Below are 23,835 nucleotides of genomic sequence, written 5' to 3'. Positions count from 1 at the left end.
TGTCTCATTAAGCTGAGTGAAAATAAACGTTCATAACTATTAGAAAACTTAGTTCAAAAAACAGCTAATTTTGCTGTTTAGATAATTTCTCAAGACTGTGTAGGCTTGGCAGATCACATTTTGATTGACACCTGCACCAGCTAGGGGCTAGCTAACTACAGTAGCTAACAACTGAATTTCCATGGTGCAGAGCCTCACCTCTAAATAAACTACATTTATTACATGTACCATTACCAATAAAGACACACCGAGCAAGAGAGAGCAGGAGAACAAGAGGGAGAGAAGCTATTGCTAGCAGCTAAGCTAAGGTAACTAGCAGATCTGAAAAGCGTGTAAACTGCGGGATTAGCGAGAAAGTCGCTAAAAGAAGGAGATAGCTAGGAGTGCTTAAGCAGAACTGGTGTACGTTTAAATGTACAGTGGGTAATCAGCCACAGTAATGACGAATATAGCAAAATTAACTGGGCTGAGATGCAGGAACGCTACTATTACCATAGAAACTCTGGCAATCGTCACGTCGTTTATGATTGGTTCATGGAATTAATTGCGTAATATTCACAATAAATGTCTGAGCATAAACACGCCTAATTCAAACCAAATATCAGGAAAGTTTACAAAAACTTAAATGACAATATTTTGAATTTGGATTGAAGCTCATTTCTAATACTTTTTAGATGCTTAGTATTGTGTGCATAAGACCCTAAATTACATAGTTAGAAGGTTGGGTTAACAATGACTTTAATTGAAAAATACACTATTTATATGTAGCAGGAATGGAAAATGAAGTCAAATATTGTAGTAGACAGAGCTGCAACGATTGGTCGATTATAACAGATCAGTTGATTGACAGAAAATTAATCGCCAACTATTTTGAAAATCGATTAATTGTTTTGACAATTTTTTTAAGAATAAAAATGACAAAATCTGTTCCAGCTTCTTAAATGTTAATATTATCAGGTTTCGTTAGTCCTCTATGATTGTAAACTGAATATGTTTGGGTTGTGGACTCTTGGTCGGGAGACATCCAAGAACATTTTCTGACATTTTATAGACCAAATAACTAATTGATTAATTGACAGATTAATCAATAATGAAAATAATGGTTGGCTGTAGCCCTAGTTATAGAATTGCTTAACTGCATCATATCTGGCTGCTAATGCTGTCATAGCCTTCAAGTCAATTAAGTTATACTTTGCCAAAAGTGCATTTTCAACTTGAAAGACAAAAATTCCAATTCAAATCAAAATAATTACTTCAATTACTTATTAACGATTATTCACAGTGAAGGAATGATTGATTCCATGTTAGAATTTAGCATTATCAGTACAAAATAACAGCTAAATATCAGTGTCTGCCATGATTTAAACATAACCTGTTATGCAAAACATGAACCATACATTTCATTGTCAAAAAAATAAGAATCAACAAACTATTGCACATTGTGATATTCTGGTTTAGGCTATGTCTTGCTCACATCTTTTAATGATTGAATATGAACATTCTGGGACAACACATCCTTTTGTCCTTCTTGTGACACTGTCCTTCAACCCAGATTTGACCCACTGCTGCCATTATACCATCAAACCCATAAAAACATGGTTTGAGTTTTGAGTGACAAAAGGCTAATCCACAAATGAATCCCATCTTCGTGTCCATAAAGAGGACATGGAAAAGCCTCGAATGCCACAAATCCACAAAGGGCCTGAGGAAGACATACTGCGCACAACAACTTCCAAATGAAAGACATGATTCATAAGCAGAGAAGAAGATCTATTTGTTTACATCTTAAATCTGCACTCAGCTCAGAGGAAATATAGGGGAAAAATCCCTGTCAATTGAGGAAGTCCTTTTATGACTGGCTATGAGTGATTAGACTTTGGTGTCAGTGATGGGTTGTTAAGTAACAAACCATGAAAAGAGTCAATCTGCCTTTACTCCTTAGTGTTTAATAAGAACAAGCATGCCAAGTCAACCTAAGGCGATTTAAAGTGTCTAACATCCAACTAATGTTGGTCTGTCATGTTGTCTGTTTGCAGGAGTCACCATAACGAGGACAGGGGGGCAAACAACAAGAACCCTTCAAGATGGATTACAACAATGCAAATTTATAAGCACTACTAGTGTGGCTCTAGTGTGGGAAGTACAGTCAGTGGTCCTAAAATATCCCATCAAAACCTAAATCTCAACATAATTATCAACATCTAGTTTAAAAAATGTTTTTTATGATGTCAGAGCTTCTTAACGCGAAAACAAAACTTTCTGATAAATTACTTTGCAAACTCTTCTTTCCCTTTTTAGGTTGCTAATTGTGCCAAACTAAATATGTTTTTGACTGCTCTCTGCTTAAGTTGAATAGTCTCCACAACCTTGACTTGTCCATGACTACTAATTTTAAAAAGTCTGTTTTCTGTCAAATCCGTTAGATCACTGACTCATCTCATTTGTATTTCCACATTTCAATCAAATCATTTCCCCTCATTCACAAGTTGTGCTTAAAGGTCCAATGCGCCAATTCATTACATGCAGCACTCAATGTTTAACCCCATTTAAAGCAAAATTTCAAGTTATTTTTTTAGGTCACTGAAAACCACTTATGAAGGCATAAAAATAAATAAATATAAATAAAAAAAGGGAACAGTTACCAACAGCTTTTTCATTCTATTCACCTTGGTCGTACCTGGCAAATAAACTGTTCAATATTTCAAGGTTGGCTGACTCTTTGGAAATGCATTAATTATCTCCCTGGATGGACACTAGGAGATATTCCATCTAAAAAGGTTTTTATTAAAGAAAAAGGCAGTCCAGTCATCCTTCTTGACAGTGACTGTGACTTCAAAAAATACTCCAATAGACAATCAGAAATTAGGAAAGGATAGTTGTACACTGTCCCTGTGACAGTTGACCTCATGATTCAATATCAGAAAACACAAGCACAATCAACTATTGCAAGATTCATAATGGAATAAATGAAGCCAGGCTGGCATGACTACCAGACAGAAGAAAATCACTCCATATTTTCTAATCATATTGAATAAGCCTCTTTTAAGTTAAATACCGTGCTTCAGATGAATCAAAATTTGACCTTAGCCCATTTTTAACATTTTGTAAGAACTTACATTATGTGCTGTGACAACATATTTATCAACCTCATATAAAGACTGAGTAATGATATGCGTTTCAAAAGAAACACAGATGCTTGGTAATGAATAACACCTTCATGGTCCTTGATCCTCCTTGAAATAGCATATAGCATATTACCACGAGTTAATAATAGCTTTCTATTCAGCCAAAAATGGGGTTGATCTTACAAAATTAATCCTGCCACATTGTGATAGAAAAATTACATAGTGCCTCTCGTGCCATCTACAAAAGTGTCTTGACCACTACTGGCATCCATTCCCACTAAGGAGAGGAAAATGAACAAGTATTCAACAATAAACTTGTCAGAGCTTGATATTTAATAACTACCAATTAACCTTTATTGGAGTCAAGGATCCTTCAATACAAAGCCTCAAACATTATAGGGCCAGATATGTTTTTTGCTATTGAAAAGACAAATAATTAAAAAATGTAAATATAACCTCCTTAAACACAACTTAAAGAGGTGACATATTAGCAGCAACACTTCATGTCAGTAAGATTAATTGAGAGAGGATATGTGAACATTAGTGAGTATGAAATGCTTACAGTGTAATGAAAGACATTCAACTTTCCTATAGGGACACTATTTCATTTATATTTTGTTTTGCAGTTATAATTAACTTTCAGTTTATCAAGGGGCAGAGAGAAGAGTGGACAATCTAAAGAAACTATATGAAGTTGGAACAAGTAAAAGGCACATTTTATTAAAGGGGCTTTTTACCACAAGGACATTTTCAGTAACATTATTTTCAATCTTTATTACAAAGCATAAAGGATGAGGTCAGACATAGTAATAAGTGGAAGGATTTATTATAGCAAGTCCACTCATACATCTGAAAGGCATAGTAATTGGTAAATGGGCCCAATATTGTCCTTGTCATCTACCTTAAGTAGAGGAAAATTCTTAGAGCAATACCGCCATCTGCTGCAAAAAGACATCAACAACCACCCCAGCTAGTGCGAGCAGGAGTCATACTGGTGCGAAAAAGTAGAAGCAACAATGATCTGTGTCATTTCCAAACACTTCAGGGTTTTCAAAAAAGTACAGAAAAATTGATGAAAGCTTTATGAATAATTTGTTTGTTAGTATTCAAGACAGAATGCTCTAAACTTTATAACTAATGTGAGGTAATAAGAGTGAATTTAGAGATGCACCTTTTAGATTTGGGACCAACATTTCTTGAGAAAATTCAATTGATGTCTTAAACAAGCTGGCAAGTAAGACACAGTTGTTTCAGTTCTGTTTTACCAATAATATAATGATATTTAAAATCAGTTCAGACACACTTTAACAATGTTAACTGTGAGTTCACTGAAAGCTGCGTGAGACTAAAAATATTTCCTATTTACTTAGCATATTCAAGTACAGATATAACAATACAACAAGGAACACCTTTGAAAAAGAGCAAGAAAGGAACGGCTTTGATATTCAAAATATGCACTGACAACAGAGAAGACACCAGCAACCATGAGTTTCCAGGACTGACAAAAATCACCTCTAAATCTCTGAGCCGTCGTTGCTTTATGACATCTTATGGCTGACATCTCATCATGCCCGTGTCAAAGGCAATTAGACATTTACAATTAGCATGGTACGTAATTTGAGACACCTCCTCAAAAATGGATTGCGTTTTCTGAGACACAGCGGACATCTGCGGACCCCCACCTTCCCCTCTGGGACAGACCAAACGTGTCCCTTTGAAGACGGTGGCTCTGTTTACCCAATAGATTTCATTAAATTAAGCTTATGTTAGGCCTCTTTTTTTTTTGCTTGATCAAAGACACTTTTAAGAACCATGCCATTCTGCTTCCCCTGACTTGAACACTCTATCAAATAGGATTTTCATTTTAATTCCCCACCCCCCCCATTCTTACTTATACTTTTCTTGGTCAGGCTGGCATCCCCTTTGGCTTCTGCACTGCCTGTTTGTCCTGGACCAGTACCTTTAAGACCCCGCTGTCCCCTCTATTATCACAATGAAGCTGTCAGCCAAAACAACAAAGCTAAAGCTACACCTTTGGGATGCCCGTTTGATAAGTTTTCTTCCTGGATGAAATGGCTGGGTTACTGGGGTCGACTCGGGTCCTGTCTGGAAAGGAGCAGGAATGAGGTCTCAAGCTGGCACACCGGTGGTAGGAAGACTTCAAACCACGGGTGAATGGGAGGATGAGAGAGCATGTTAAGGGGGGAGACACCCGTGGGAGGCCGGTAGGGGGTGGGGTGGGGTAGTGAGGGAGTGGAAAGGCCTTGATATCCACGGAAAGCACAACAAAGCTGGGGCTTTTTACATTAAAAAGAAAGGAGATTGCCTTTTTTCCACTGGACGCCTTTCGAGCGGAGTGTCATGTCCTCCCTAGGCCTGCAGGAAGTGAGAGGCTGAGCTCAGCTATAGCATTTGGCACATCTGAAGCACATCTGAGGGGGCTGAAGTTCTTGCCTTCTGAACACTTGCATCAGATTTACGGGAGACCAGATATACTAGATGTTACTGTGTGAGGGGGGTGATCCTAGTTTAAATGTACACTGATCTGACCACACCACACACAGAGGTATAAAAGTGAAAATTACTCTGTCAAACTGGGGAGTCACAGTTAGAAGCAGGCCAATATTCTTCTATTCTTTATCCTCTAGGACTATCCTACTGCTACCTTCTGCTTAGCATGTCAGTATTGTGGACCATGACACATAATATGGCATGGAAGTAAGTATTTAGAGCCAATCATATTCTGTTACTGCACATACAGGACAACAAGGTTTAGTTTTATAAAGTGGACGGAGGACTGCTAACTGTTAGCAGGTTAAAGAGACCAATTTTTCCTCACTCACGCCCCTAAGACAGGCATAAAAATGCAAGTAATGAAAATTAGCACCAATATCCGCCACAGCAGGTGTTAACTGCTTGATGATTAAGCACGGTAAGTGTGGGGAGAAGAAAAGTTAAAGATTAATCGTCTGCCAATTAAATGCCCGTGGCGAGGAAAGCAAACTGTATTGGCACGGAGATCTCCTCTGTGATCTCAGTTTGCACATCTCTGTGGTGTACTCGCAGATCACTAGCATAAGATATCTCCATTCAAATGCGTTGTTTATGCTTGTTTACTTGTTTGTTCTGCACTTGGAATAGTGAGGGGTTTGGGGGGGGGGATGCTGTTTTAATCCCAAATTTAATTCAATACAGATTTTTAAAAAAAACACCTTGTGGTTAATGATATTAGATCTTCTGAAAATGTTTGAGATAATTCAGAAATAAGGTGACGTTTAAACAGGTTTTATTTCATACTATTTTTGATTGTCAGTGGTAGGAAGAAGCATGAGACACAAAAAAGGTAAAGAACATCAAAAATGTCCGGTTTGTAATTTGTAATAGTTATGTTTTATTTACATGTTACGATTTGTCTGGACTTTCGTTTAATTTTTTAACAAACACAAAAGAATTTAACACTTATAATTCTGACTATAATGTCTTTATTTAATCATCAGTTTTGCAGTGATTGCCATTATTTTCTGAAATCCTTTCCTTCAAGCTTTAGCTACCAAACAATAAATCCTCATTCAAAGTAAAGAAAAGCTCACACTTGAGTGGAACGCTACACCTTGAATACATTTCAAGGTTTCGAGAAAACTTTGCTGGTTATTTAACTCAATAGTTTATAACAAGCTAGAGGTAGCAAAATCACATCGGGACCACATTAACAACAAGGTTAATGTTGCAACTATCTCAGGTCGGCAGTGTTTTGAGGAATTATGAATTAATTTAAAAGTTCTTAAATGTCCAATTCTGTATTTATTTTTTTTTAAAAAAACCATTCTGAAGTTGTGGGTTTATTTCACTTCACTTGTGATTTGTGGAAGGACTCGTCTACTCTCAAGCTCAAGGTCGGTTGGATTTACGCTATGGGTTTATGACCGTGTTGTGAGCACCAGCACAACAAAACTGACAACAGAAAACAATAACAGGCAACAGAAAAAAAAAAAGATATCATTAAATATACATATTTTTGCAAGGAAAAGATTTGAATACAAACTATAATTTAGAAATACTTTTGTGACTTATAAGGGTAATAAGAAAAGACACTAAAATAATAATTAAAAAAAGACTCAAGTAATCGATGTGCATTGGATAATTGCCAATTCCTACAATATTAAAGTGAAGTATGTTGAGAAATATTGGTAGCCAACAATATAGACTAAAAGCAAGTGACCCAATAGACTGGACTCTTCATTAAGCTTTGATAGAGGCTAGAGATCAAGTCACGATACAGTGATTTATAAATTAATAAACAAGGCCAGATCCAGCAGCAACAACACAAACACACACAACCTGTTCTCAAAAGGCATCGCTCGCAACTTCAAACACAAACTCTGAATTAACCTCGGTGGATACACCACTGAGCTTCAGTGTAGGACTGTGCGAGTGTGTGTGTGTGTGTGTGTGTGTGTGTGTGTGTCTGTGAGAGAGAGAGAGAGAGTTTGGTTGAGAGGGCAAAACAATAGATGTGCATACACACCACAAAGGAAATGATTTTGGCAACTTTTTAAACTGTCATATGCATATCTAGTATGTTATATTACACACATGCATACTTTGGAAATCACACTTTTTAAGAGGATTTGCTAAATGTAAATGGTGTGCATTATAACTGTAATGTTTCAACAAGCATTAACAAAAGATTTCACTAAGTGTTTAAGTACTTACAAAGTCTTTCTCAAGCTTTTCCATCTCCTGCTTGTAGCTCTTCAGTCTGCTGTTGTACATGGCTCTGCTCTGGATGGGGATCTCTCGCACCTCCAGGTCCATCTGCTCCAGCTAAAACCCGCAGTTAATACAGTTTATTTAGTAACCATTTCAAATACACCAAATTGTTTAGAGACTGACGGGTTCAAATTTTATTCTACTCCAAATTATAATCATAATGTAAAAGGTACCAACCTGGTGGAATGTATACTTTTAATTATAATCCTTTTCATAAAATTCTTGAACAGGCTTAAAATCTACGCATCCCTATTCTCTAATGATCATATTTTTCTTGCAATCTAAAAATATTGTAATGCTAACACTCACATAAGGCTTACTATATATATATATATATATATATATATGAGAAAATAAATGCTCAAGATAGAAACTGAGACAACTCTGAAGATTATTAAACTTTCTGAGATGAGCAACTTCTATGGCATTAACTTTAATACGTTCCAATGTTGATTGTAAAAAGAAAACATGTCTCCCGCTCACATCACTCAGCTGTGATAAAAGTTATGACAGAGGAAGGCTGTTCTGTAGATAAATACACAATCAAATATGAGGGCCCCTTCATTGCAGTGACATGCACAGGCCCAACAATGTCATAGTGAATGAAGTAAAAGTACATTTGATGCATGGCTAGACAGGTCTCTCTGTGGTGGATTTGGAAGAAACTAATCACTGTGACATAAGAAGACAACTGCAACAACAATTTGTCTCTGTCAGGTGACTTTGCTCATTTTTAAACAGCAACATGAAGACTCCCACCTCAAGATAATGGCTTGAAATGTGTCATAGGGGTGTCACTTAAAAGCAGATTACTGGAAAGTAATCATGTGAGGAGGAAGCCTCCTTTCCGCCATGTGAAGTGTGTGCATCTGTGTGTGTGTGTGTGTGTGTCTTGCGTGTGTGTCTGTGTGTGTCTGTGCGTGTCTGCATGTCATGTCACCACCAGGATAATACAGGTGCTGTTGTCTGGTGCCAGTGAATATTGTCCCCTCCCTCTTTCCACAAATTCATTATTTAGGAAATGGGAAGAGGAGAAAATTACTGATCAAAGACATACCAACTCTCTGACTTCTTCAAGCTGTTTGTCGACATTTAGAACCAGCTGTGTCTTCTCCTCTGAAAGGGAAAAAAACAGAAACATATTGATCAGCCGACAGAGGAACAGCGCTTCATGACAACAACCTAACTCCCCCGCAACGGGGGAAGAGAGGGGGAGAGAGAAAGAAAGAGACTGGGAGAAAACAACACACGAGGACACATTTGAAGATATATTTACACATTCTCTCCACACGACGAGCCAACATTTGATGTCTCTTAGTTATTGGCGTCTGTGAGGCCTTTGTTGGTTTCTGTTGAGGAGCAGTGAGACACCTCGTGCCAACTCAAAGGGAAGGGAGGTGTCAGCTTTGCTCACTTGCCAGAAGTATGAGTCCCACTCAAAATGACTAACGCACTGTTCTGCACCTCACCCTGTGGCTGCTCTTCCACATTACCCATTGAAACTCATTAGGACTTGCGTGAGTTCCAAAGGAGCATGTACACATGTGTGTGTCCAACCCCGTGTTAAACTACATTCTATTGTTATTTAAGGCAACAATGTTACCGCTTTAATTCCTGTACACATTAAACTGGTCTTTGTTCTGATATGAGCTCTTTGCCCTGAAAGTGAACCACATGGAGGTTAAAGGTTTGGTTTGGTTGTTTAGCGATCAAACATCATTAAATGTTTAAACAGGACAAAATGTGTTTGACTACCTAATTTTTTGGTATAGACTAGTCTGTGGATTATTTTCTCGATTATAAAATGTCAAAAAATGGTGAAAAATATCGATCAGCGTTTACGGAAGACTAAAATGTCTTGTTGTGTCCGAACAGTACACAACCCAAAAATATTCAGTTTACTATCAGAGGTCTAAAGATAGCACACAATATTCACATTTAAGAAGCTGGAACAAGAGAATTTTAGCATTTTTTTTTCTCAAAACAATTAATCAATTATCAAAACACTTGGTGATTAATTTTCTAATCAACTAATCGCAGCTCTAGTACAGTCACAGATTAATAACCAAGTTATTGTTAAAAGTCCTGCACACTAATGGTAAACCTAGACACAAGCATGTACAGACTGTGCTTGACTGACATCTCAAACAACTCTCCTGTTGGTGCATCTGGGGATTTGGTGAAATGTGTTTATTATTAGTACATGAAGTGTGGTGACCTCACATAAATCCCAGGATACCTCTACCCACCTTCAAGCTGGTGGTCTAATTAGCTAAAATGATTGAAAACACCTGCGTTAATGTGCAAAGCCTTTACAGCCATGATGTATAGCCGGTAAAAATATCAAACTTTTACTGCTTACAGACTCTCAGGTGTTGGAATTTGCTTTTTTTTTCCCACTGAATGATTTTCATGTAAATTGAAATGTTTGACATTTCTGACTGTTGGCCAGACAAAATGAGTAATCTTAATTTTAAGTCTTTTTTTAGACATCTATTTGAGTTTTTGGTAATGTGTGATTGCTTTCGTCATTATATTCACATTGCAAAAGATGATGAACCAATTAATTAAGAAAAATCTGCATATTCAAATAAATCTATATGATTACTTGCAGCCTTATTACAGCCTTAGAAAATTCTTGACTTTTTCTGTCTTAAAGTAGTGTTAACATCTTTATATCCATATCCATTGGCACAGTGACAGTAATTTAACAAGTAATAGTGGACATGTCCTGTTCTCAAGCCAAGATTGACAATACTTTAGCATTAATTGTGTCTCCATTTTATTCAGGAGTGTAGCTCTACACTACACTTGGAGGCTAAATCATCACATCTTTTAGTATTCTGAAAAACTGAAATTAGTCTCATGCACAATAAGTAAAGATGAGGGCCTTCCTTTCTCCTCTCAACACTTCTTTTGCTAAAGTCTGGCAAAATGAAACGTGTATTATTATGTATTTTACACACACCTGAAACTAAGAATCTTAGAAGATAGTATAGGCCAAGAGGTGACTATTGTTGAAACAAGACAATACAATTTCAGCAGATAACAATGATCAATAGATAAAGGAATTGAAGAGCACTTAACGTCTTTAAAAGAAAGCCAAACTGTAAATCGTCTTTGAGAAGACACAATATTCTACTGTCAAAGCAGATTTGAAACAGGTAATCTAAGACAGAGGAGGACCAATCCCCATTTCCTTTCTCAAAAACACAGTCATTCAAAAAATCTTAAGTGTGATTAATTCAAATATTTATATTCTAAATGAATGTCATTTTAAATAGTAACCATTTAATCAAATACATCAAGAACCATGAGCAAATCTTTTCAATTCCCAAATCTGATAAATAATTAACAGCCTTTTAAATAATTTAAATGCAAAGTCAACAAAACTTCAAGCTCAAATCACAAGGCAATCTGTTGTGGGATTGCACCATTGTAAAAAAGCAAAGCAAATGGTCTTCATTTCTCAGGCACCGTGGGCCAACATTACATTTTGCGAGTCCTCAAATTCATTTTTAAAACCTGTGTCCAACCTCACCTACACAGTAAACAGCCAGAGGCGATTCACTGAAAGGTGAGATAGTGCTTTATTGCTCAAACTCAAGCCTGAGCTGGAGAGCTGTGAAATATGTAAGGATATTTACCAAGACTAAAACTTGCTGACGGACGGATGAGGAGTTTTGTTTACAGAGGTAAGGCAAATAAAGAAGAAATAGAGCTTTTTACTTTTTCAAAAATGTTCCATATTTGAGTTGCAATGACTGACAAGCAATCTCTTCCATGAACACTCAAAATATGGAGGAAAAAAAATGACATTCATGTTTCATGGAACAAGGTCTAACATTTCATTGTATTTTTATTCAAATATTCCTTGAACCTTAGGTTTTGAGGGGGATGGGAACAAATAAATATATAAACACACATTCATTTGACTCTAGCTTGAATGAAGACAGTCAAGGACATTTTTTCACACGCCCTGGCCATTATCAGCAATTGTGCACATGTGAAATAGAGTGATACAACAGCAATGACAAAAGCCCTTTGTCTGGAGCTATATTAATGTGTTAAATAGAGGACTGTCAAACCACAGACAAAATTCAGCCACTTCAGGAAGAAGAGCCAGGGGGGACTTAAGAAAGGACACAAGAAAAAAACCTTAATGAGTAGGAAGGGAATTGAAATTCAACTGTAAACTATTCTGTTGGTGGCAGAAAACATTGAACAACTACTTATAGCTGTAATGGGTTTCCTGGCTTTGTAAATATTCATATGGGCTTACTCTAACACAGTCAACAGATGGCGAGATTAAGCAATGTGGAATTACTCTGTGGAATGGGCTGCCATGAACCTTCAAAGATGCCAATTCCAAACCAGAAATATTCAGTCAGGCAAGGTTTTGTGAGAGACAGTGTCCTTTGAAAAACCAATGAGCAAGTGTGAGCCCAGAGATAAATGTTCCAAGTTTAGGGGTTGGAAGCAGTTTTTAGCACTCAAAACTTAAACTACAAGTTTAAACTGTGAGTACTCGTAGTTGTGACTGCTTTGTGTTTTTTTGGATTTTGTAAGTCATTTGTCTTCTGTTTGTGTTGTATTTATGCTTTGTATAGGATTGCTGATTTTTACACTTTTTGTTACATGGTAGTTTTGGTGGTTTATCTGCAGAGCACCATTGAAAATGAGAGCCTTACTCTCAATTGGTCTCCCCTGCTATCCCCTAAAGGCTATCTATCTATCTATCTACTTTCAAAGTTCATTTTAAAACCTCTACTTCCAACTCTGAACTATAACCAGGCCACTACTGGATTTTTTGCGGATTTTTTTTTTTTTTTTTTAGAGATACTGAGCAAAGCATTTTATAATTGAAAAACCAGAGTGGTTAGTGCTCTCTGGTTGACAAACTAATAGTGACACTGTTTCTAAAGCCGTTTTTAATGAACTCAAAACAATGTCCAGAGAATCAGGTTCGGACTTCGTCTGGAGTTGCCCTTTGTAGCACACAACAGGAGATTTTCTATGTCAGACGTGTTCTCAACTATTGGAAATACTCTGTTTTGTTTCGGCAAGGGGTGGCGCCTGAGTAGAACGTGCAGGAAGCAGGACGTGACACAAAAAGTACACTGCAGTTGGAATTTGACATTTTTAAGCTTTTCGTCAGAAATAAAATAGCTTTTATTTTATGAGAAATCACAGGAAGTCCTCTCTCCCATTAGTGCTACCTTCACAGTGAAGCATTCAGGCCCAGTCAAAACAACGCAGCTTAGCTGGCCTGCTGTGTTTATCCAGCATCAGCCACATGATAGAAACGTCATCAACACACCCCCTCATTCGCTGTGAATACTATGGAAAGTGAGCTGCTGTATTCACACATAGGCTCAATCAGACATTACACAGACTTTGTACAAGAGGGCTGGCAGGGTAAAGTCCATTGAATGTCCAGTCCGACGGATTTGGACATTTATTATTAAATGACTACAAATCTAGTTTAGCATTTCTATGTTGTAATTTCTTGTTACTTAGCAACTGACATATACACCGATACTAATATCTGCAATACAATAATATCGGCCTGGCCAATTTATCAGTCTTGCTCTACTGTGAATAGTATTCAGTGACATACAGTTTGTCAAATTTATGAGGTAGTAGGCATGGCAAAAACAGTGTTTGATCTGTGTAAATAAGGACAAGTCTTCACTCTGACAAGAACAAACAGGCTACTGTGCATAACTGAGTGATACTGGCACAATGATGGCTCAGTGATGATGTCTTTGTAGCAGGGAAAACTGCTTTTGAATGAGAGAATATAGTAGTGTCTGATGGTAAAAATATGCCATGAAAGCATAGTGAATGACCAGCATTAGTACCTAATCAAGTTGTAGAATAATAAGAACAACATTTTGATAAGACACAAGGTAAGATAAGTGAATTAGCTACATTAATGCATTAAATGGGGAAAGTTATTGTGTGCGGTCTGTAGCACAGCCATATTTCAGCCCACTTAAAAAAATATTTTGTGTACTGTAATTACAATACAGTAATATATTGTACGGAAGGGGGGGGGGGGGTGTAATTCTGAGCTCTAAAGCCTTTTTGTGCTGTGACAGATTTAAGCTTGTGCCACTTGGCTACCATTTGTGTACAAAAGCTCCTCATGGGTGTGTGTTCTATACGATCCTCTCACCCTGTATACAAAAGGCTGTGCTTGCTGTCAGTACCGCCCGTTGATGTATTCAGACACAATGTTTTTTACTGTTCAGGACACCTGTCGTCATGTTGCAGGTTCCATTTAGATTGACTATCTCTTTTAATGTCTTTCACCACTGTATATGGACTGAAGAAATGTGATACACTTTAAAGAGTGGTGAGAGGTCACTGTCCTAAATAATTCACTAATTATAATTCATCCATTCAACCATACTGACTGAGATCAAAGCCACAGATATTATTGTTTAGAGTGTAATGTGACCTTATCTCAATGATTGTTAGCGCTGACTGCTTTGCTATCTCTTAGTAATCTCTTAGTATCTCTAGTAAGAATCGTGTGTAGTGAGTCTTCATGTTTTGATGAGCCGAAGACAATTTTTCACCCTGGTGGACAAAAAATATCTATTCTGTTCTATTCTTTTCTATTCTACAACTGACAGCCACCAAGAAAAATCATTCACAGTGTGAAAATGCCGTTTCAGAGCCTTTGCAAAGTAGCTGCCATGCTGTAGACTATATCATATCATATATCATATCGTGTTACTACAGACATTAAACTGGATGTATGAGTGAAATCTATGCGAAGACGACAAGAAGAGAATCCTCTATCCAAACAAATTCAATAAAACAGATTATTGGTTCGGAGCAACAAATATTGACTTGATTGAACAGATACTCCCATTTAAAAACACCTGAATGCTCATTTGGCTTACATATATAGTTTGATGAATGCCATCCCATCTGTCCATCTATTTTCTATACGTACTTGCTAAATTTCACAGTTTGGGGAGTTTCGTCGGAGACTATATAAACAGACAAGAAACTCAGAAAGCTGCTTTGTTGTCATGGTAATTCAAAACTTCTGTTACTCTCAGTGACTCGTTATTGTCTTAATATCTACTCTACTATACCAGTGAAAGTTCACTGCCTAAACATTCATTTATATGATGTCAATATTTACTAACTTATCATTAAAGTGGCAAGCTATCTCTCCTCTTAAAACTACCGTTCACAGATTTAGTAGCTTTAAAAATCACACATAACTCGACGAGTAACTGTTAACGTTAGAAAACATAGCTAACCTAGTGTTAGAAAGGTTCACACTGGCTAAATCAGCGTCAGTCAAAAACACACTAGAGCTGTGTTTCACTATTTAATGCTTTACCAGAGAATAATATGATAAATTGATGGTAAAATGACACAAGCCCTTTAAGCTACCGTTAGCTAGCCTTCCCGGGGCTAATAATGCATTTAACTTACCTCCACTTAGTTTGGGAATTTTTCCAATTTTGTTTGTTATTTCTGCTGTAATGGTTCCAAAGTCCTGTTCGTATGCCTCAAAGTCTGAAGACATTTTGGAGTTTAAAACAGGTGGCTTTCTGCTTGACAAGTTAGCTCTGAAATAATAACAACAAGGCTAGAATGGAGTTCCTTCCTTGAGTCGCAGTGAAATGTGTTCGGCAAGGAACTAGACTTTGTTTAATTTTTCTTTTCCCGACACTGAAAATTGTTTAGCAAGTGGATAGAAAATATCAGTCACATTTTTTTTGCCAAACTTGAACACATAAATTATTTTTGCAAGTTCATTGGTGGTTGAGTAACAACTCGTTCAGATTAAAGGGGGCAAGGGAGGTAATACTGTCTGAGATCATCATGAGAAAGGTTCCTGTCTTTCTACACAAGAAATTGAGAGAAAGAAAAAAAAACAAGGAAGTGAGCAGGTTGGTAATTTAAAGTGACAGCTTTGTTCTTCCTTCACAAAAACCTCGGATATACATGTATCAACAAGCATTTGTTGCATTTTTAAGATGCTTTATTAACCGCGTTTCCTTTCTTTTGCACTAACGTTAGTCCAGCCCGATACGTATCTTGTCAAGCTGGCTAACAGGTGAGCTAACTAGCTAGCTTCTGTAGCCTCAGTGCTAAATCGTATAAAGATTGTTTTAGCGGAGGATATAATCACGTATCTAGTATTAATCTTTTAGCAGTGTAGTCGCACTTTTATGTGAATACGATTGACACTGCTTACGCTTGCATATAATTATACTCTGTATTTTTTTTTCTTGATGCGAATTAGCTAGCTTTTGTATCAGAAGCTAATTAGTTGGGTCGCTATTGAAGAAAAGCGAAATCTGTGAGTGACATCTTATACTGTCCACATTGATGTGTTACATGTTAATCACGTTTAATCTGCTTGCTTCGAAGCCACTTAGCTAATTGTTTAAGTAAGTTACCAACTATTACTTAAAGTTTATAATCTCCTGTGTTGCAAAATGAGAGAAAGGTGAGAAAATATAGCCTATTATATGCTGAAATTATATCCACCCAATTTCTGTGAGTGAGCATACAGTAAACAGAAGGAACAGCTCTCAGTATAATCTTAAATCCAGCCTCCGCAATGGCCGTAAAGTTGAATTAACAGCTCTCTTTAAGGGTCGTTGTATTAGATTGCATTAGTTTTAGCCAAGTGCACCGAATAAAGTGGCAATTGAGTGTACAAGCACTGAGTTAGGTCCTGTTTTCTTTCTTTATTGAGTCAGAGCTGTAATTTGTCCTTTGTCATGTACTTGTTTGTTCGTTTGTTTGTTTTTCTCTCATTCAGTTTTACTAAATGTTTAGTTTGATTTTCATTTTATTTATTTTATGCCTTTCAGTTGTGTGTGTGTGTGTTTTGTTCACTCAACAAAAGTGGTCACTAGATGGCAGTTATTGTATACAGTATATTAGGCTCACAGAAAAGGATCAGGTTCCACATTGTTTATCTTTAAACTGAAAAAAAGAAACCAGACATAACTACAGTAGTAGTTGCGCATCCTGGTAGTAACTACTTAAAAAATGAGAATGAGCATCACAAGACTTTTGGCACTGTCAGCATTTCACATTTATACTTTTGTGTTATGAAATGTATCATTGCTGGTTCTGATTTTTTAGTTTTCTGTCTCCTCTCTTAGATGGGGGATTTGAGTCTGTCACAAGGATAGTGTGCTCCCCAGAGTGGCCGGAGAGGATGCTGCTCTTTGCCAAGGCAAGGAACAATGGGACACAGAGAGCCCCAGTGACTCAAGACCAGGCCAGTCGCTGGATAGTCAGAAGAAGAGAGAAAATATGTGCATCGTCTGCACCGCTGACTTTTCAAGATAGCAGTGGCATATAGTAACACATTGAAGCTTAGTCAATACATTTCAGGAACTCAACCGCCAAAATATTGATACTGACCTTGTGAGGAAAAAATGAACTTCCTGTCAACCTTTGTGACATTTGAGAACCTCCATGAGGTTCGACGATTGTGCCACTGGGGTCCAGTCATCGCCCTGTCTGTCATTGCTATATGCTCCACCATGGCAATTCTGGACTCTATTATTTGGTACTGGCCGCTAGACACTACAGGAGGCAGCATTAACTTCCTCATGCTCATCAACTGGACTGTCCTCATCCTCTACAACTACTTTAATGCAATGTTTGTTGGACCTGGCTACATCCCTCTTGGCTGGAAACCAGTAAGGATCCTCAATCAGATACAGGCTTGTGACATTTGTCATTTTTGTTGTGTGTTGTAGACAGTGTAAAGAACAATATAAAAGAACTGTGTCTGCACATTTCCCACAGAACAGTATAATGTAAAGGGAAACCTTTTATCATATCATCATAGGAAAAATGTTACATCAGACGTTTAACTTATTTGTTTATCCCCAAACAGGAGAATCAACATGACACCCAGTACCTACAGTACTGCAGAGTGTGCCAAGGGTACAAGGCGCCCAGATCCCATCACTGTCGCAAGTGTAACAGGTAGCTACATTTAAGAGCATGTTTTCTGTCACGGATGGACTGGTGACCTAAAAAAAAATAAAATGCATTCAGCTTAAGGGCTGTAAAGATAATGTTAAAAAAAAAAAGAAAAGAAAATGCCTCAGAGGCCACTCAGCTAAACTAGAGCTGGCTCAGTGCTTTGTAATGCCTGGAGTGCACATAACTTCCACTCATGCAATGTGGCTTATGAAGTGCACGTTGAATTCTCCTCGGCACTGCACATCGTAGTGCACAAGAATACGCAAACACACAGGGCCCTAATAAGCCTGTTCAGATAAACTATGCCTGTGATGTTAATCTATTTTAGACACTCAAATTATCTGTGTTCTTATTTTGAAATGTCACTGGATGTCCTCCCAAACAACCAGTCAATCCCCCCCAGCACTCCTCCTCTCCTCTGCCTCCCATCCCCCAGGTGCGTGATGAAGATGGACCACCACTGCCCCTGGATCAACAACTGCTGCGGTCACCAGAACCACGCGTACTTCACCAGCTTCCTGCTGTTGGCTCCTCTGGGCTGCTCACACGCCGCCATCATCTTCATCATGACCATGTACACTCAGCTTTATGAAAGGGTCAGTAGTCTCCTTACCTCGCTTTACCACGTCAAATAAGGTTGATGGCATCTTTTGTGTGTAGTGCGTGTAGATGGCCTATTACCACCACAGTTTTTCTTTAGGCAGAGTTTCATCTTTCAATTTATCAGATGACACTTAAGTTACTATTGTCAAGCTGTCTTCTTTTTTATCACTGCAGATCTCATTTGGCTGGAGCACTGTGAAGATCGACATGAGCGCTGTGCGTCAATTCCAGCCCCTCATGCCTTTCAGTGTACCCGCTTTTGCTGCCACACTCTTCGCCTTAGGCTTGGCACTGGGCACCACGATTGCCGTTGGCATGCTTTTCTTCATACAGGTAAGTTTGCTTGTTTTTTTTCACAAGGTGTGCATTGGGTGTCATACTTTTACACAAGTTGTTGGCTACAGAATCTTATGTTTAAGCATTTGAGCGTAAGTCTTGCCAAGCCAGACTACATCTTATAAGCTCAGTTTTCAGTAGAAAACAAAAGTAGTAGGAAGACGTGGTGAATATCTGACCAGTCAGCAGATTATGGGAGGGACTTATTCAATGATGTGACTTGCTGCCTTTCAAAACTCCCGTACCTCATTATCAAATATTTAAACTAGGTTAATGAGATGTGAAAGGTTTATCCCGATTCATTTAGATTTACGTACATACATGTAACAAAGAAATTGTAAACACAGCACAGACGTGAAATTAAATTAGTAAAGGTGCAGAACATAGCACAAAAGACAAACAAAAAAAGCGATGCCACATATATGTGAGCAAATCAGAAAATAAAAATTCACAAACTGAAATGACAGCTGTCCCAAAAAATACTTGCTGACTTTTCCCAGGCCACGAAGAGTGAAGCAAAAGTTATGAGCTGGCTATGCAAGGCAATTTGAATATCTTAAATTCCAATAAATATTCTCTGTGTATATTCAGGAGAAAAAAATGAAGTTTTAATAATGTTAATTACGAAAAACATAGAAAGTTTTTTCTGATAATAAAACATTGTGTTCTTTTCAGATGAAAGTCATCCTTCGAAACAAGACCTCGATCGAGTCCTGGATCGAGGAAAAGGTGAGAATGACTTTCACCCACTTGACCTTTTTCATATTTTGTGGTGGTTAGTCTAATTAAACATGGATGGGTTTTTTTTGGTGCATTTAAGTGTAAATGTTCTTAGATCTAAATTTTATCACCAATATGCACAACTTCCCTTGTCACTTGTCAGCACAATATATGTTAAATTACTCCGCCCAATTCACTCGATCCTATGAAGATAAACTACTATTCTATTTCTTTTCCAATAGGCCAAAGACAGAATACAGCACTACCAAACAGGGGAGGAGTTCATCTTCCCCTATGACCTCGGCAGCCGCTGGCTCAACCTCAAGCAAGTTTTCACATGGTCAGGGACGCCCAAGGGTGATGGCACTGAGTGGCCAGTCCATCCCAAGTGTCACCAGTACACCTTAACTGTAAGTTCAGTTTGTTTGAGTGAGATAAAAGTCAGATATTTTTGTCCAACAATAGTGCATATAATTATGTTTTTCTTATTTAAACAGATTGAGCAACTGAAGCAGAAGGCTGATAAACGAGTGAGAAGTGTAAGTACCTGCCAAAATTGAATAGATTGTATTTACCAAAGAATATTCTAAAAACATGATTGTAATATTATATGTTCTGTATTTATGGTAATTTATGTTTCTACTGGATTTTTCATATCAAATTAGAATAATGATCATTTGTAATTAGTATTTTTTTTAAAGGGATGATAATAATGTTTTGTATATATGGTATCCATGGTGATTTATCAGTCACACAACCAATGAATTATATATAAGGAAAACTGGAAACAGCCTCATACCTCTTTTCCACTCAGTCACCACCCTTCTGAAGGCCCTGATAATAATGATGATGATAATAAGAAACCTTTGGTGAATAGAGTATGGTGTGCAGGAGAGGAGTTGTCCAACATGTTTTAATTGTGATGGCAGTGCAGTAGAATAACCAGATATCTTCTATGGCTCGGCCAGCAGGTCCAGTATCGGGCAGTGGAGGACTATAACGGAGCTTGCTGCCCTCTCAGCAAGGGTCTCCAAACCTTTTTCAGAACCCCCTGCACCGAGGAACCCAGGATCCCCCTCAACAAGGGAGATACCATCCTGGCCACTCGTGGCACCAAGTGAGTTGTCTTGGAGCTTGGTTGGTTATGTTTCTAATTAGGAATTTGGTGGGAATCGATGAGGAATGAGCTAAATTGTGTTATTTTTATGACTAAAAGCTTCTAAACATTGTTTTTTTTTTCTCTTTAGATGGTGGATGTATGGAGACAAAGTTTTGATCGAGGAGCAAATGAGAGGTAAAAATGAAAATGACAGGAAATACAGATGCTTTTGTGTGGTTTGAACCAAATGTGTAACAGTGTCCTTTCTCTGTTCTGGCTTTTAGCGGGAGAGCGCATAAGGGGATGGTTTCCAAGGCGATGTGTGGAGAAGTGCCATTATGACACAGCTGCCAGTGATAGCACCAGCGATAAGAAAGTAAATTAATGTATTTTCAACAGGCTTTATGTAGAGCAGGGGAGTAAAACTGAACAAAAGGTGTCTGTACATGTTCGTAAACGCACATACACTAAAGATGTCATGCCTGATGCTGCAGGCTCACTATCAAGAATTTCATTCTTTGATTAAAATTTCTCACGCATTTCAATTTTTTAAGGCAACATAGGTCATTAAATCTCACTAAGCACTTTGCTGTCAAACCATATTACAGTCCTCACCTCATCATTCATGAGAAGGACTGGTCCCATAGGTTCAGTTTGACCCCTCTGACCAAAAGTGAAACCCAGCAAGAGTCTTAATTTTCAAGAATGGCCACCAGGCTTTTGTGTGACTTCATTGTGACTACATGACTTTTTACTTGAATCCGTTGTTTTTACTTGTGTTGATGTCCTTTTTTGCTAATTATGCAATGCCTCTGCCCAGCTAACCCCAGGGCTTCGTCATGCAACTCTTTCTACAGTACGGAGATAACAGTTAATTTCTTTTTATTATTTTTGTAAAAACAAATTGTTGGCCTCAAAGTATAAATGGAAAATTAAAAAAAATCTTCTGCAAGAATTGTTCGCCTCTTTGTGATTCCTATGAGTCATCGTGGTTCAATACACATTTATTACTTGAATGGGTGCAGTATAAAATAGTTTTTCAGCATTTGTTTAATTGTCAGTGTTACGTGCAGGTTCTGGACTGTAATGATTGGATTTATATTAAAGAAATGCTATGTTTGAACTTCCTGGAAAACTGCTGCCATTTTTGAAAACAGCGCATCTTTATCGGCGACATCATGCTGCACTAGCAGGATGTATCTAAATTTCCGACATCACAAGCTTTTCAACAGTCTCACCTTTCTGCTCACCTTATCAAATCAAACAGCCTGTTTCAACATGAAATACTTTACATCAAGGAACTAATGATTAATAGGAGCTTTAAGATAGCTGGTGTTAGTGGAAAAAGAAACGATAATCCCTTTTAATTATGGATGAGATACAATACTGGCACCTGTCTGATTGTGCTTCAGAACTTTTTGGATTTGCCCCCATTTTACATTTATTTCCTAATATTTTGGAGTTGTAACAGAGTATTTTTACAATGTGGTATTGCTAATTTTATGTAAGTAAATTATCTGAATATTTTATCCACCACTTGTCACAGTCTCAACGTACCAGAATGATGAAGGTGTAAGTCATCACAACTTCAGAGGTGTAACTAAACAGAGAGAGACATGTCAATAAAGCACATTTTGTATTGAAAAGAAGTTCAATCAGGCAAATAAGTGAAAACACGTGTGAGTGGAACATGAGTGAGTAGGGTTTTTAAAACACACTTTAATCAGCTTGTTTTATGCTTCCACACCGGCGACAGCTGTGGCCGGAGGCATTATGTTTTTGGGTTGTCTGTCCGTACGTACGTCCCATTCTCGTGAACACGATATCTCAGGAATGCCTGGAGGGAATTTCTTCAAATTTCAAACATCCACTTGGACTCAAAGATGAACTGATTAGAATTTGGTGGTCAAAGGTCAAGGTTACTGTGACCTCACAAAACACGTTTTTGGCCATAACTCAAGAATTCATACACTAATTATGACAAAGTTTCACACAAATGTCTAACAGGATGATATGATGAAGTGATTTTACATCCCAAAGGTCAAAGGTCAACTTCACTGTGACAGCATAATGTTCTGCAAAAACACTTTTCTGACCATTATTCAACACCATAACTCAGGAACAGAAGGGGAGATTGTGATTATATTTCAACCTTCATGTCTGTCCTTGACTGTTGAGATATTCTGTATTGTCATGCTGCCCCATCTACTCTTCAGCAGTTAAACCCTGTGTATCATAGTGAATTACGCCTTATCACAAATGACTAATTTCATACTCATCATTGTTCTCTGTATCACAAGATTGGTTGGACTTCCTAACAGACAAGAAGAAATAACCATCTAATGTTATTCATCTATAAAGCTCGACTGTTAAAGCTTCCAAACTTCCTCACATCTCTTTATTATCTGATGTTTTTTATGATTCTCGTAACTGTTTTTATTAATGTCCTGTTTATTGTGTTGTTGTGTTTTGTCTGTTTGCTGATTGTGTTCTTGTCTTATAAATGTTTCTTGTTCTCGGGTCTCTCTATCTCTTGGAAAAGAGATCTTAATCTCAATGAGACTGCCTGAATAAATAGAGATTAAATAAAATTTAAAAAATTTAGTCAGATTTCAGCTTTATTGGCCAAGCATGTGAACACATACAAGGAAAATACACTTAATTTCATTCCTTCAAAGTCTTCAATACAAATATTATATCAGTCTGGACAATCATGCATGTAAACTGCAACTTGACTGGTTGGCATACAAGTGCAAGGCGGTATTTCTAGTTACTTGTATATTTTCATTTACTTTATTGTTGTTTCTTATTGTGTTATACTGTATCTGCCTATAGTATGTAACTTTTTTCTTTGTTTTTTTCTGTTTTTGTTATTTTTACCTTCTCTTGTAGGCCTCTACAAAGGTATCCCCTCATTTTATTTTATTGTATAGTTCTTCTTGCACTATTATTTGTACATTCTAATTTAAACCTTCAATTTTAAATTCTGGTTTAAATTAAATTAAATGCTTCTTTTGTATTTCAAGCAATTGTATTTCTTGTGGTCAGAATAATTTATTTATTGACAGTTTTGACTGTGTCTCTCTCCTGTATTGATCTATCATCTGATAAGTGTATCAGATAAGTGATGTGCAACAGTAAGAGATGTAGGGAAAATTTAGCAGAATATAAACCAGTCTCTCCAGGATT

At 37.4% G+C, this 23,835-nt stretch overlaps 2 protein-coding genes across 11 annotated transcripts in view; one reads left to right on the top strand and one right to left on the bottom strand.

Annotated features, from left to right (window-relative positions):
- vti1a (vesicle transport through interaction with t-SNAREs 1A) overlaps positions 1 to 15,552 on the bottom strand; it is a 118,969-nt gene extending 103,417 nt beyond the window's left edge. Inside the window, exons 1-3 of one of the 4 annotated variants that reach the window (XR_006092880.1) lie at positions 15,360 to 15,551; positions 8,953 to 9,011; positions 7,839 to 7,949 (exon numbers count right to left, since the gene is read on the bottom strand). Coding sequence is in view for 3 of the 4 variants with exons in the window: in XM_042397360.1 (XP_042253294.1) it covers positions 7,839 to 7,949; positions 8,953 to 9,011; positions 15,360 to 15,453 (264 nt within the window). In the remaining variant the exon portion in view is untranslated. Of the gene's footprint in view, positions 1 to 7,838; positions 7,950 to 8,952; positions 9,012 to 15,359 lie in introns of all 4 variants that reach the window. The other 3 variants (XM_042397360.1, XM_042397359.1, XM_042397361.1) reach the window with 3 other exon arrangements.
- A 171-nt stretch (positions 15,553 to 15,723) lies between these two features.
- Positions 15,724 to 21,678, top strand: zdhhc6 (zinc finger DHHC-type palmitoyltransferase 6). 7 transcript variants are annotated; one of them, XM_042397354.1, is made up of 12 exons: positions 15,744 to 15,820; positions 15,951 to 15,987; positions 17,051 to 17,620; positions 17,797 to 17,888; positions 18,325 to 18,484; positions 18,666 to 18,824; positions 19,503 to 19,556; positions 19,790 to 19,957; positions 20,045 to 20,086; positions 20,516 to 20,664; positions 20,795 to 20,841; positions 20,931 to 21,677. In XM_042397354.1, the coding sequence occupies exons 3-12, from the start codon at positions 17,330 to 17,332 to the stop codon at positions 21,029 to 21,031; spliced, it is 1,263 nt and encodes a 420-aa protein (XP_042253288.1). In that variant the 5' UTR covers positions 15,744 to 15,820; positions 15,951 to 15,987; positions 17,051 to 17,329; the 3' UTR covers positions 21,032 to 21,677. The 7 variants fall into 7 exon arrangements, with proteins under 7 accessions (XP_042253287.1, XP_042253288.1, XP_042253290.1 ...); XM_042397353.1 differs by lacking the exon at positions 15,951 to 15,987 and having other exon boundaries at positions 15,724 to 15,820; XM_042397356.1 differs by lacking the exon at positions 15,744 to 15,820 and having other exon boundaries at positions 15,827 to 15,987; positions 20,519 to 20,664; positions 20,931 to 21,678.
- Positions 21,679 to 23,835: the final 2,157 nt, after the last annotated feature.

The sequence above is a fragment of the Thunnus maccoyii genome, chromosome 20 (genome assembly GCF_910596095.1).
Source record: "Thunnus maccoyii chromosome 20, fThuMac1.1, whole genome shotgun sequence".
Classification (NCBI taxonomy): domain Eukaryota; kingdom Metazoa; phylum Chordata; class Actinopteri; order Scombriformes; family Scombridae; genus Thunnus; species Thunnus maccoyii.
Note: the sequence above shows the minus strand (reverse complement) of the source record. Positions and strands in the feature narration are given on the sequence as shown.

What these genes read in the sequence shown, in the direction of transcription:
- zdhhc6 (XM_042397353.1), top strand. Translation starts at nt 17,330, where the DNA reads ATGAACTTCCTGTCAACCTTTGTGACATTTGAGAACCTCCATGAGGTT. An exon ending in GTCACCAGTACACCTTAACT is followed by an intron (nt 19,958 to 20,044) that starts GTAAGTTCAGTT and finishes TTATTTAAACAG; the next exon opens with ATTGAGCAACTGAAGCAGAA. An exon ending in GATCGAGGAGCAAATGAGAG is followed by an intron (nt 20,842 to 20,930) that starts GTAAAAATGAAA and finishes TCTGGCTTTTAG; the next exon opens with CGGGAGAGCGCATAAGGGGA.